Source organism: Lutjanus erythropterus, chromosome 9, assembly GCF_056507025.1.
Source record: "Lutjanus erythropterus isolate fLutEry1 chromosome 9, fLutEry1.hap2, whole genome shotgun sequence".
In the NCBI taxonomy this organism is placed as follows: domain Eukaryota; kingdom Metazoa; phylum Chordata; class Actinopteri; order Lutjaniformes; family Lutjanidae; genus Lutjanus; species Lutjanus erythropterus.
Genome location: NC_139325.1, coordinates 33,913,877 through 33,927,958, shown reverse-complemented (window position 1 = coordinate 33,927,958; position 14,082 = coordinate 33,913,877). Strand labels below are relative to the sequence as shown.

The following is a 14,082-nucleotide window of genomic DNA, read 5'->3' as shown; positions in this document are numbered from 1 at the left end:
ACCTAATAATATTGCTGCACAGTATCATCAGATAATTATGTCTAACTGCTACAATTATGCATCAATGCATGTTGCACATAAGGTTGTTCGTATTTTCTAAATTTTCATCAACTCTCAAAATCAGTCTGAAGAGAGGAAAATTAGCTTTTCTCTGAACCCTTTTCAACCCCCCCAAGAAAACCTGAAAGAATTTATAAACACATTTTCAGGAGCATAATCTGACAGATGTGGACTATTGTTCTATCCATACAATACTACATGTTTTTTTTTTGAACAGTTCACTATAGTAGCAGTTGTTTGCAGTCTCCGAATAGTATTTTTCTGTCAAAAGCAAGTGAAATTAACAAAATCTGGCAAACTCTTGAGCATCATTGCATTGCATAAGCAGTAATTATCAGATCAGAAAGACATTATACACAGGTCCTTTAAACCACTAACAAAACGAAAATGTACAATCGGCAGTTAGATTCAGAAATGGCAGATACACAGGTCACACAAATAGGCAAAACTATGGACACCGTTTGCCATGCAAGTTAGAAACAAACACCTCATTTTGGCTGTTACCGCACTGCAGGTGACAGGTGAGTCTGGATTTATGTGAGTGAAGGGGGGAGCTTCTAAAATAATGTCCTTTCTCACATTTTCCTGCTTTTTTTTTCTTTCTTTTCTTTTGAAGATCAGATCAACTTTTACAACAAACAAACGCTTTGTCTGCACAACTTTCCAAACAAGCTGGCATTTGTACCTGTTTGAAATGTGACGCTACGGCCTTCCTCTGGGTCGGAGCGGTCAGTTCATGTATACAGTAGATTGTCTGTCAGTGGCTGCTTGTCTGTTTGTCTCGCTGTACGTATCACTACGCCACCACCAGTGGTGCAAAATAAAGCATAGTAATACAGCTACTTTGTCAATAATTGCTTATCAGTCCAGAGTTAAGTTTGTTTTATTTATGCAGGAAAGAAATGCTGCAATACTACCTTTCCCTGAATCACCTCTTCCTTTCCGTATTCTCTCACACAGTCTCTTTCATTTTTCAAATTCCTTTCTCATATTTTCATTACTGAACGTTGCAGAAATAAGAGAAAGTTAGGCAGGAAAGGGAACCAAAAAGTTACTAATAAAAGCCTATCACCTAAACTTGGAAAAAGCTATCGGCTACAACGCTTTTGGATCACAAATACACACACGCGCATACAACAAAAATATTCATAATCTTAATCTAACATGTGTTAGTAAGTAGCAATGATGGTAGCAGTCGTGACAGAAGGAGTGTGTTAGTTAGACATGTCAGTATCAATTTACAAATGTGGGACTCTCAAAAAAGGTAATATGAACAAGCTTTGGCGTTTCTGGGGTAGAAAGGACTGCAAACTGTTGTTCGATCTCTCTGCACACATTCACCATCTGTACGTTGTACACCGTTTCCCCCCCCCTCCCACCCATGGCTCCGTTCAGAGGGCTTAGAACCCTGCGTGTTCCCCGCGTGTCACAAGTATTTTCTCTCTCCCTCGTTCCCTTTTTTCTTTCTTCCTCTTTCACTCTGCCTGCTGCGTCCTTCAATAATACATGAGGTGCAGAGACAGGAGAGAGTGAGCGAGACTTGACGCCAAAAACACTGGAAGAAAGCAATAAGAAGGGAGGGGAAAGGGGGACAAAGAGAGCAGAGACACCTAGAAACACTACTGTCATGTATAAGTGCAAGATGGTTTGATGGAAGACTGTGTGGAGAGAGGAAGGAGAGGACGGGTAAAAGGGGGCGCTTGGGTTTCTTTTTTTTTTTTTCTCTTCCCTCTCACATCATTCTCAAGTCCATATCCATCTGTGCAGATGGGCTGAGCTCAGTAGAAGAAGTACACTGCGAACGAAGGAGAGAGGAAGTCATTAGTCTAATGGACCTGGCAATAAATCAGTGCGACAAATAGAGGACAGTCAGCAGAGCTTTCCTCCTTATACAGCGTGTTTACAGGGTTGTTTTTAATAAAGAACTGGTTAAATTGGTGTCATATTAATAATTTACTGTAATAAGGACTCATGAATAATTGACAGTCAGAGCAGAAGTGGGCAGGACAGATCTGGGTTTGTTAGAGCAGAAATACAAATAACACGTCGGTGCCGTCCTGCCAGCATCCTTCAGCAAAGTCACCATCTCTGTATCCTCATTTCCTATAAAGTTAACAGCACTAATACATCCATACTACAGACGCAGTAACACCAAATTTACAGTGGTTCCTCTTCTTTATCTATTCATCTTCTGCTGAGATAAAAAAAAGGTACAGTACGAGTCAAAAGTTTGGACACAACTCATTCTTTTTCTTGTTCTGATTTTCTACATAGTGGGTCAATATAAAACGATAAAACATGAATATTTTATATTCTTAAAAAGCAGAAAGACCCTTGCACACTGCCTTCTGCACTAGCAATCTATTTAGTAAGATCTTTGTTATCAAATCTTTCAAGTGCAGACAACAGCTTGCAAAAGTCTTTTTCCTTTGTAATTGTTGACACATGGTCTTCTGGCACTATGCAAAAGTTTTTTCTCTCTTTGATATTTCAGATTCCTAAAAGTAGCCACCTTTTGCCTTGATGAGAGCAAGAAAGAAGAAGAAAAAAAAAACACTAAATGAGAAGTGGGTCCAAACTTCTGTGTGGTATTGTACACACATCATACAGGAAGTTAGAAAAATCAACTAATCTTCTCTTGTTAACTTGATGTAAATATATAAGTCAAGTTAAATCAATTTAGATTTTCTAGACTTTATTTTCAGACCGCTTCAGAATTTATGAACACGAGTTAAGTTGAATTAATGCACTGCTTTGAGTTCACTCCACTCATTAAGTTAAGTTTCAAAAGAAACATCAGCATATTATTAATTCATTCCCTACTCCTGTAAACTTGTTGGTATTAAGTTGGTTCAACTTAATATCTTAAGCTTTTTGAACTGGAATCAAAACTCATAAGAAAACTTTGAATCAATTTTCAGCCCATGTTCAGTTAACTCACATTTTTAAGGCAGCAGGTGAACTTTCGTTTTTAGGTTGAACGAGGTTAAAATTATTTACAGTGTAGTAAACATTTAACAATAATAGCCCATATATTAACCTGTCTGATAGTCAATAGACTGATCATTTTTTGTGTTAGTATCAAGATGAAGCAATTTTCTACTCACAGAATATTATTCCAACCACAATGACTCCAATGATACCCATCATGATCATCATCTGAAAAGAGAAAACAACATTTACTTTAATGAGACAAACATACTCAGTCTGAACAAAGTGATTCACTTCAGTCAGTTAGTGTTTTTTTTTTTAATTAAATCAATGTTTTTTAATAAATACAACAACATAAATGTTACTGATGGCTGCTGCTAGATGTCCCTGCTAATACAGATGCATGCTTTGTGTGCGCCAAGTTTTGACCACACACTAAATATTGTTTTTGAAAGGGTAAACACCAACAAATATAGATTAAAGCAATATATTTTGCTAGATGAAAAGATGTTTTTGGATTTTGGAATTGATTACATTCATCTTTTTTGATAAATTTTGACTTTTAAACTTTACAACGTTCTGGAGTTCTTGGAAATGTTTGGATCACGATCTAAAACTATCCTTTGTGGCCAACACTGGAATTTTATTTTACAGATAGTATAATACTTAATGATATTAGTGAAGTCTAAACTTTGTCTGCAACTGTGCAGAAATACTGGTTTTACATAGAATAATTAGACATAAAAAAGATGATACTAATAATATCTATAATAATTGAATATTGATTTAGAATCCAAATGTCAGTGTAATGAGTGTAACTACATGTGGAGGTCAAAAAGAAACACATCTGAACAATAAAACATTTAAGACACTTGAGATTCTTTGCATTTGTCGTGCTTTATATGTAATCCTTCTGTGGTGAAAACTCTACAATAACAGACATCTTTTTCTCCATTTTCCCCCAAAGCATCTGCTCAGTCTTCCACAGCAGCTCATTAACAGATTAGTGAGTGGAGAGCAGGATGAGATGACGGCATCCCCACAACACAACACACGCTGTGTGCGTTCGCCTCGTCGCTCCTGAGCACGAGCAGTTGTTTGATGCTTTAAAATAAAAGAGCTGAGGAACTGATTCACATTTAATTATAATTCTCCACCGGCTCTCTATACGTGCTGTATCTCTATGGACCACCACACACTAATGGGCTCAGGCTAAAGATTATATTGTACGTTTCTTTCAGTAACAACAATCTGTCTAATGGACCCTCACTAATGTGCCCACCTTGCAGTTCTTCCACCAGTACTTGTTCTTTAGCTTGGCTGCGCAGCTTTCAAACTGGGAGGCTCCGGCTTGGAGAGCGTCCGCTCTGTCATCCAGCTCTGAAAGCTTCTGGTCCCTTTCCAAAACCTTGTCCACATTCACCCGCATGATATCCACCACCTAGTCCACAGCGGCGAGGATGAGAAAGCATTTGGCAGTGGTGGGGAGGAGACAAAGAGGGTGACAAGCACAGTTACAGAAAGGCGACGCACAGGGGACAAAAGGTTTTCTGAAGCTATAGATTATAAATGAGAAGTCGCAATGCATTTGCAAATTGCAGCAGAGCCCTGAGAAGACCTTTACAAAGAACATAAGAACAAGAGCAAAGCATTTTTACATGCTCTGGTCCAGTATGAACACTGTGCATATACAGTCAGTCCAGATGTTTCATGATTACGCCATAGATGTGGTTCCTTGACTGTTTTAATTTTGACGCATTGCACTTTTAGACTGCCTTGGTCCGGCTCACCTCCTCGACTTGGGCCTGTGTCTGCTGTAGCCTGCGGTTGCTGGTGGTGTTGGGAGGGGCTGCAGGTGGGCCGGCTGGGGCGCCATCTGCACCGGGGGCTCCTGGAGCGCCAGGGGCTCCGGCTGGGGCAGCATCTGGGGCAGACCTGAGAAGAGGGATGAGGAATTGAGATCGAATCAGAAAAGGAGAAACACTAAGAGTACGTGAGAGGGTCATAGAGGAGGGATAAAACCACCACATACAGTATCAAAAGGAGAAAACTGCCTATTATGCAGGGGAGAGTGGATATGTAGGGCGAGGAATGCAGAAAAGAAGAAGTAAAGGGGGAAGAAAAGAGCAGGTGAAGAATGGGGTGGGGTGAGAAAGAAGATGTAAATAGGCCACAGATGGGAAGAAAGAAACAGAAAGTTCTCTCCAGGAAGATGCTGGCTGAATTAATTTATTAATTTAACCAGGTAAAACCCCTTGAGGTAACAGATAATAGCAATGACCACAATAAAACCTATAAGATTTGCATTTTATAGATTTTATTAGATAGAAAGATAGATAGATAGAAAATATATCAGGGGCCCCACCCCCATGTCCCTTTATCTAATTTGACATAGTCTTTTTTACATTTCTACTTAGTTATTATAAAGAATAACACTTGGAATAACATGGATTCTAAAGATATTAGAGATGTATTCAACATATTTGCACCATACCAACACAAAATACCCAGAACATACATACATATGCATCACGAAAGTGTGTTTCACTCTTACTGCAAACATAAAACGCAGATTATGTCTATATTAAATAATATACAATAAAAATATCAAAGACAAATAATAGAAAATATAAAATTATATAGATGAAAAGAACAATAACAGGCCTAACCTGACACTTGAGTATTATATGCCTTAAATGTAATGTATGAACTATTTTAGATTTAGAAATTCAATTCATTGATCTATGAAGCCTTTTGTAAAAAACAAACAAACTAACTAACTAAATATTTTTTAGATCATGATAAATTAAAGGAATGAGAACACATCAGAGCACATAAAAGCCTTCCATCAAAGTTGCGTACTTGGAAAAGATAATAAAACCAAATCTTGTGATCTCAGATGATGAACTACAGTCAGGTCTCAGTGCAGATGTATGATGGGAGTTTACCCAGAGCACTAGTGTTTGACAGAAGTGAATAACATGAGCAGGAGATTTTGGTGAAAAAGAAAGAGAGGAGTTCTTGTGAAGGATTACAGAGATTTGGACAGGATTGAGAAGAAAAGGTAAGGCTGGAAAGTGACGTGTGGAAAAGGGGGAAAGGGTTAATCCAGCAGAGGGGGAGATGAACGGGTACAGGGGGCTTAAAACTGAGCAAACAAGCTCCTCAGCAGAACAGCCACTGACTGTTCGGCTTAAGGGACAGTTTAGTACGAATCACAGTCACTGCAGCAGCAGGACAAAAATATCTTTACTTCGTCAACCATCAATCATTTGACATGAACGCAAAGCAGGTGATGATGGTGACCTCACATCCTCTGAAACACAATGTAGAAGGCCTGGGCAATATATCGATGTATTGATATCGTCATATGAGACAATATCATCTTATATTTTGGATATTGTTATATTGTGATATGGCACAAGTGTTTCCTGATTTTAAAGGCTGCAACACAGTAAAACTGCAAAATGTAATTTTCTGAGCTTACCAGATTGTTTGAGCTGTTCTATTATTAGTCATTATATCCACATTACTGATGATTATCAAAAATTTAATTTGTTAATATTTTGTGAAAGTGCTAGAGCCTGGCCAATGCTGGATTTTTGGGGTCGATGCCACCCCCTTCCACTTCGCAACTCCAAAGAGGCTTGTTAATCCTCGCGTGTGTCGAGTTAGATGCTGGAATGCGCAGCCAGGTGAGCACACACACACTGCATGAACATGCACACATTTGTGTATGCAGACATGTATGTTTACATGAACACATTCACAATGAAAGGCATTGTATGCAACATCTGCATTAAAATTAGGCCGCAACTGACACTGGATTTTTGGGGCCGATACCGATATTGGAGAGTATAAAAATTCCAATATACAGAATACAGAATATATGCACACGTTTTTTTTAAAATGATCCCTCAAATGTCGTTATAAAACACACAAAAGACACATAATGGAGACGGGATATTTTACAGTTTAGCAATAAACTTAATCATCTGTAACTGCATCAGGACACTGATATAGTAAAGTTTGACCTGTATTTTTTTTATTATTATAAATAAGTATAAATAAAAAACACAAAATATATGTTTTGAAAAAAGAAAAGAAAAAGTTTCCACATTGTGCATATCAGACAACATATATGATGATACTGATATAGGCCAGTATCGGTCAGTCGATATATCGATCATGCTCTGTACATATCGCCCAGCCATAACTACTTTACTCACTGTTAATCTATTGCAATGCATCATATTCTATAAGAGCATATATTTGTACTATTTGAGAATTTACTGTATGTTACTTTAGAGAAAATGTGCATGCCGAAATATATATCATATATCGCTGAATAAAAGAGATATCAGAAGAGATATTATTTGTATTTTTTAAAGTCTGTGGTGTAAAATTATGTAAAAAGCTATATTTAACTCTAGCTAAGGCTTCAGAGTGGCAGCAGTCAACCCCTGCATGCATAATTTAGTGATGCTGTGACGGAAAATTTCACTTGCGTCAGCAAAATCCATCAACCTGAAAGAAATCAGTTCAGTTTCAGACCCCCAACATGGAAAAACATGCAAGAAACTGTTTGAATATTCATCCAGAGCAGCTTGAGAGAGATTTTTCAGTTTGTTATAGTGAAAAGAGCGCAGCAGAAAAGCCGCATTAATACTCACATCTTCTATGCAGCTGTTTGAACTGACTCACGGGCAGCAGAGGATGAGGAGGAGGAGGAGGGGTGAAGGCTGTGAGACAGGAGAGGGAGGGTCTGAAGTACAACACAAAAAATAAAAAAGCGTGATCAAAGAAAAAAGGAGAGGAGAAATTGAAGGCACCGGTCCAAACCAAAGTCCAAATGTTCAGTGAGCAAAGTGATTAAAGTGCCGAGCTGAGAGTAGGAACAGAGGCGGGGGGCTGTTGGCGCAGTGGAGCCGATCTTCTAGCGGTGCGTTTATTCTGCAAGTCGTCAGCAAAGTACCGCAATACCGACACACGCAGTCTGAACTGGTCGGGTGATAATTCACTGGTGCGACTGGACCGGAGTGCTCAGAGGAAAAAGTACTTCTAGATTATAATCCATTCAGGACAAATCCACGGATGATGCTGCGAGAGATCCCTGCTTCTTCCAGCTCCTCCAAGTGATGCTGCCGCCGCCGAGTCCTTATAGAGAGCTGCTCCTGCGGTGATTGGCTGCTTCTTCACTTGCCTCTTCTAAAAGCTACTGGCAAATGCGAGCAATCTCAAAAATTAAGAAGAGGGGGGAAAAAAAAAAAAAGTCCAGTCATGAGAAATCAGTTGATTTCTGTCGCCCCCCCACCTCTCTGTGTACAGGATGCGCGTCTTGGTTGAAGTGCGGTAGTTTCGTCCGTGGAAAAGTGCTGTGGCACTGTAGGCTACTGCAATAATGCGTCTCTGCTCCTGCCTTCTCCACTTGGACTCGTAACGACAGTGCGGAACCCCCCTCCCCCCTCTCCTCCTCCCCTCCTCCCCTCCTCCTCCTCTCTCCCCTCACACTTTGCAGTACTGCAGCTCTCTCGGTGTGTGTGTGTGTCGGATAGGGCGGCAGGACGACACTGCGGTACAGTGGAGCCTACAGAGTGTTGACTCGACTGTTTCCTCCCTGGGCCTGGCTGGGATTCTCCCGTTTCCCTCCTACTGCTCCTCTATTAACATTTCCCTGTGCATTTTGCTGTCATTTAATTTCGCCTTCTAGCCTCCAGCCTCAGCTCTTTTTTTTTTTTTTCATTTTGAATTAACTCTGTGCATCTTTAAGAGAAAGAAGTCAGTCAGCAAAAACAGGGGAAAGTCTCAGGACAAAACGGCCATCGGAGGAATGAAACGGGACACATATTAAAAAAAATATATGACACATACATTACATGGCCAAAAGTATATGGACATCCTTGTCTTACATCAGTTATGGAATGTAGCTTTGTAGGGGAGACTGGGGACAGTTGCAACGCTTTTTGCATTTCTCAGAGACAAACAAATCTGTATTACATCTGCCATTCAAAGATAATTAGATATGACATATCGTTTGCAATATTTATTTGAAAGGAAGAAGTCAGGTGATCATTGGGTGGTTGCAGCGTATTAGAAATATATTAAATTTCACTGATTAACTTTTGTTTTTTGTCTCAGTAAGCATGGTATTCTGAAAATATGCATTGTTTTACAATAATGTTTTAGTATTATTTATTTATTTTTATTTTCTCTATGCTGAAATAATACATGTCTGCACGACCAACAGGAGTTTGTCTGCAGTGAATCATGCATACTATTGGACCCATCAGCTTATTGTTTTTGGTGCACATTCACGACTATATGCTGAAGAACCTTTGTGATTCACAATCTTTGAAAAACTTTTTTTTTATGCCTCCATGCTGGCAAAAGCCGCTGCCAGAGGCATTATGTTTTCGGGTCATTCGATTCTTATGAATGCGATGTCTCAAAAACACCCTGAAGGAATTTCATCTGACTTGGCACAAATGATCACTTTGATTCAAGGATGAATCGATTAGATTTTGGTGTTAAAAGGTCAAAGGTGACGGTTACTGTGCGCTCTTGTGAACGTGATATCTAAGGAACATCTTGAGGGAATTTCAGTGACAGTGTTACAAATATACATCTCATTATAAGTAGCCTGCGACATTATCACAGGTTCAATCCCCTGACTGGCAGGATAAATCCAGATGGGGAAAGTGAAAAGCAGCGTCCCTCATTTTCACCACTACAGTGCTCTTGAGCAAGTCCCTTAACCCAGATGGGACCGTGACTGTCCCGACCAACCTAAGGATCCTCAGTGACGATTTAGGCTAAAAAAAACATGATGTAAATGGTGACTTTCAAGTCAAGCCTGCAATGCTGTTTTCCTGTGAAACTCCAGCGGTGTTTTGCAGACTTAAAAAACTAAACCCAACCTTCAATCAACACGAGGATGAGTAGATAATGACTGAATATTTATTTTTGGGTGAACTATCCCTTTAACATCAGAGCCTGACCTCATTGATGCTCCTGTTAACTGAGGAGAAAATCCTGCAGTCAGATTATAAAATACCGTGGGAGGTCTGTCTGAAAGTGTGGAGGCAGTTACAGCAGCACATTAACAACCATGTTTTCAGAATGAAATGTTCTACATTCACATATATTCAGCTGTTTATACTATTTATGTCCTTTTAGAGGAAAACTATTAATGCATATCAATTAATGTTTTGAAAATGGCTTCACTTACTTTAGAGCAATCTCATTAACACTTCTATTAATTCTTGTACTGCAAATAAGCAAACTCAGCATTTATTCATTATGTTAATGGTTCCTCTCGTCCTGATCTCTACTGGTGACCTCTGAACTCTGAGCTTATTCTCTATTCTGTGACACTCAGGCAACAGCGTTTGTTTATAGCCTCAGACACTTTCTGGGAGCTGAATGATTTTATGTTATTCTCTATTAGGACGCCTGTACTTTGTAACAACCCGCCTGAGGAAATTAGGCTAGCAAAATCTGTTTCATCTTTCAAATCCCCTCTAAAAACACGCTTTTATAAACAGGCTTTTATGTGATTCGCTCCTTACACACTGTCATTTGAGAGTGTGGAATCACTGAAGGGTCTTTGTGTTTCCTGCATTTCTTTTGTAATACCCTCTACTCCTATTTTTCAGAAATTCTCAGAACAAACTTGCAAGTAAAGTTTTGGTCTGTTCTTAACAGCACCTCTGTTTGTTTTTTAGTTGTGTCTGTTTTCCCATCACACATGTATGTGAACATTGTTTTTAGACGTGCTACACAAATAAAGTTATTCTTCTGGTTGTTGTTATTTATTATGATGTTAGAAGAGAAAAAAAAACAAGAATATCAGTCCATTTTTATAATGTATTTTCATGAGTTAATGGAACCAAAAACAATCAATAAATGCATGTACAGGATGCTACTCTGAAACACACATATCTTCACGTCATACGAATATGATAACTTAGAAAAAATGCCAATATACAGCACTTTGACAGCATGAAATCACACAGCTAGACTCCATCAGTCCTTACTGGCAGGTCAGATGTATTTGCCAGTCATGGTTTGTTCAAGGTTAGCGGTGTTTGCCGGTGCGGTTGAAGCGTCTGTAGAGGAAGCGGATCCTCTTCTCCAAGTTGTGTCTGTCCTGAGTCATCATTCTGTCTCCCACCATCCTCTTCTTCCTAATTAGACGCTGCAGTTCATTGCCTTTGAAAGCCTTCAGCCAGCAGGGAGCCATGATGAGGTCTTTGGGATGAGCTTTAAAGTCCCCTGCAGACACAAAGTGAGAAGATACTGTAAGTTTGTTTATAGTTTACGTTTGTGAAAGAGTTGATGTCGGTGCAAAGTTGGGAACTGGGATTCAGATCAAAACTCAGCAAGGCACCATCTGGGCCAGAGCCTTAAACTGGTCTTGCATTTATTCGCCCGTACTCAAGTATGCACAATTTATCTTTTCAAATGGTCTCAAAGGGACATGTTCTGAAGTTGTTGAGAATAAAATAAGACTGCATGAAAGCTCACTGATTCTTAGTTCAGCCTTTTCCTGAAGAAAATGAGTCTAGTAACTCAAAACATGACCACACAGAACTCTGTTTTCTTGGTTCTGCTTAAGAAGAAAACTTTATCAGCAAACTAACCACATGAAAAACAAAGTTTCACTGTGCATCCTGATGGTTTTATCACATGCTGAGACAACCAAAAACATACAACGAAACCAACATACACAAGCACAGGGCCAATTCCAGTCTCAGACAGGCTTCATCTGGTTGTGGACACTTACCTAAGATGCCGATGTTATCATAAACTCCATACATGCTCCTCTTCTCAGTCCACCTGTCCACCTTCTTCAGCTCAGGGATGGCGTGCATCCTGATCTGACAGCATGTTCCTGAAGGCAGCACATTGTTTCATGTCAGTATTCAGTACCTGAGAATTGTTTGTTCATATACTGCATTTGGTGCTGCTACAATTAGTAGATTAGGTGATTTCTCAATCAACATATAATTCATCCAGAACTTTTTTTTTATCATTAAAGTCATTTATCAAGCAAAAATGCTAAATAATCACTGGTTTCAGCTTCTCAAATGTGGATGCTTGCTGCTTTTTTCTGTTTTCTAACACCGTAAACTGGACATATTTGGGTTTTAAGGCTGCTGTTCAGACAAAACAAATTACTTGAACACATCACATTAAGACTCTGGAAATGGTAATCAACATGTTAAATTATAAATTGTTTGAAATAAACTATAATCAAAACAATTGCTCTTTGGAGACCTAACTAACTCTTTAATGTCCATTTACATGAAAGTTAATTTTCACTACACTGACCTCACGTGACATTTGCAGCATTTATTGTACTTTCCCCCTTCTTTCTCATTCACTTTACTTTTAATTGTAAATAGGTTTCTTGTAAGGTTGTCAAAAGTATTCATACTTCAATACTTTTTCAATACCACATGGAGTTTTTTTTAAAAAATATTTATTTTACTTTTTCAAATCTACAACATGTAACTGACAGATGACAGTAAAAAGTCAAAAGGACTCTAGACAATAAACAAATCAAGATTAAAAATAAAGACACCATCCACAATTACAAAAAAATAATAAACTAAACTAAACATTTAGAGACACAGGGTAACACCTCACTTCAAGGATCATATCATCGAACACATCCTCAATACTGGGAAAACATAATCAGTCTGGTGGTCTGGTATATCTGTTAATTATTTTAAAATTAAATTCAGTTCATTCTTTATTGTCATGCCTGAAGTTTGGCTGGCAGCATGACAAAACCAGACCTGACTACCAGTATTGCGTGTTGTTAATTTAAAGAAAAAAAAAATTGCATGCCAAACACTTTTTCCCCTTTTTGTGATAATATCAGCTGAGGTATCGAGTATCATTTTTAGTAACACTACACTCAGATCGAAGTTAGATTCGCTGACACTGTCACAGCATTAGTTTCGTTAGTTTTGATTTATGTTGTAGTTGTACTAGTTTTGGAACCTTTTGTGGTCTGGTTCTTGAGACGTTTTAAGACCTGATTTCCCCAGTGTGTTATCCCTGCTTCTGATCAGGCCGAGTAAATTAAATTAATTTCTTATGCTCACCAGTAGATATTGGAAGTTGATAAGCCATACTAGCTGTTTTAAAAACAAGTTATAGATCCTCCTGAGTGAACACAGTCACCAGTGGATCCAGTGGCGATAGTGACTGCACCTCACACTTAGAATAACGCAATAAATCTGGTTCCATAATTGTTCCTGTTATTGTCAAGTAACTTTTAAAATAAAAAAATAATAACTGGCTTAGTATTGTTATTCCCTACATATTGAAAGTGAATACTAGTATGAAACTGCAAAGAAGTATTTTTGTGTGCAGAATAAGACACAATTTGCCTATGCCTATATTACAGAAATTACATTTTATTTAGGGTTTTTTTTTTTGTTACAGCGATTGGCATTCATCTTTAGAAATAGTGTATTATCAAGGGCATTCATTGTAGGCATAAAAAGTTATATTAATGCAATGCGGACACTAAAAACAAACTGGTTTAGGGTACACACCACTGAAACCAGTAACAGTTCTCACCTGTAGAGATGGTCCTGACTGTGTGGAGCAGAGTCCCAGCAGACTGACAGAAGGTCGCTCCAGCTCTCAGTAACCCTCCCAGTACAGACATGTCTCAAGTTTTCTACGGCAAAACAACAACATTTAACATTAAAGATGGCCAGTTTATTCCAGTAAAGTGTTTATTAATAACTATGTTTTTTTGTTAACATGGTAGCTGGTCGGAGTTTCTTTCTATCAAACTCAACGTTAGCTTTTCATACATCTTCACATTGACCCTTAGCTTTAGCTTTAGCTTTAGCTAGCACATTAGCTACATCAAACGCAATATTATGCACATTACCAGTTTCCGCGTCCAACAGCGATCCTGCGCCAAATTAATCTTTCGCTAATATTACAATAAAGCATAAATTACAGCTGTATGCTATGGTATGACATTTAAAAATCTCTATTATTGAGGTTTCAACATGGTCCTGGTGGCCGCTTCCATCTTACTCTGTGTCCCAGAATGCATAG

General features: G+C 38.6%; 2 protein-coding genes across 2 annotated transcripts; both read right to left on the bottom strand.

The window, feature by feature from the left end:
* Positions 1-1,765: 1,765 nt before the first annotated feature.
* LOC146321936 (vesicle-associated membrane protein 3-like) lies at positions 1,766-8,460 on the bottom strand. The gene is made up of 5 exons (XM_084727252.1): positions 7,665-8,460; positions 4,782-4,926; positions 4,274-4,432; positions 3,168-3,219; positions 1,766-1,855 (listed from the first exon to the last, which is right to left on the bottom strand). Coding segments are annotated over exons 1-5 (375 nt in total). The 5' UTR covers positions 7,667-8,460; the 3' UTR covers positions 1,766-1,838.
* A 2,383-nt stretch (positions 8,461-10,843) lies between these two features.
* mrpl51 (mitochondrial ribosomal protein L51) lies at positions 10,844-14,082 on the bottom strand. The gene is made up of 4 exons (XM_084725760.1): positions 13,910-14,082; positions 13,588-13,690; positions 11,777-11,884; positions 10,844-11,265 (listed from the first exon to the last, which is right to left on the bottom strand). The coding sequence occupies exons 2-4, from the start codon at positions 13,676-13,678 to the stop codon at positions 11,069-11,071; spliced, it is 396 nt and encodes a 131-aa protein (XP_084581886.1). The 5' UTR covers positions 13,679-13,690; positions 13,910-14,082; the 3' UTR covers positions 10,844-11,068.

Excerpts from the sequence above, each read along its gene's own strand:
- LOC146321936 (XM_084727252.1), bottom strand. Across the intron at positions 4,433-4,781 it reads CACAGGCCCAAGTCGAGGAG|GTGGTGGATATCATGCGGGT; the intron begins GTGAGCCGGACC and ends GCTGTGGACTAG. Across the intron at positions 3,220-4,273 it reads ACTGGTGGAAGAACTGCAAG|ATGATGATCATGATGGGTAT; the intron begins GTGGGCACATTA and ends TTCTCTTTTCAG.
- mrpl51 (XM_084725760.1), bottom strand. The coding sequence starts at position 13,678 with ATGTCTGTACTGGGAGGGTTACTGAGAGCTGGAGCGACCTTCTGTCAG. Across the intron at positions 11,885-13,587 it reads AGTCAGGACCATCTCTACAG|GAACATGCTGTCAGATCAGG; the intron begins GTGAGAACTGTT and ends TGCTGCCTTCAG. Across the intron at positions 11,266-11,776 it reads TGATAACATCGGCATCTTAG|GGGACTTTAAAGCTCATCCC; the intron begins GTAAGTGTCCAC and ends TTGTGTCTGCAG.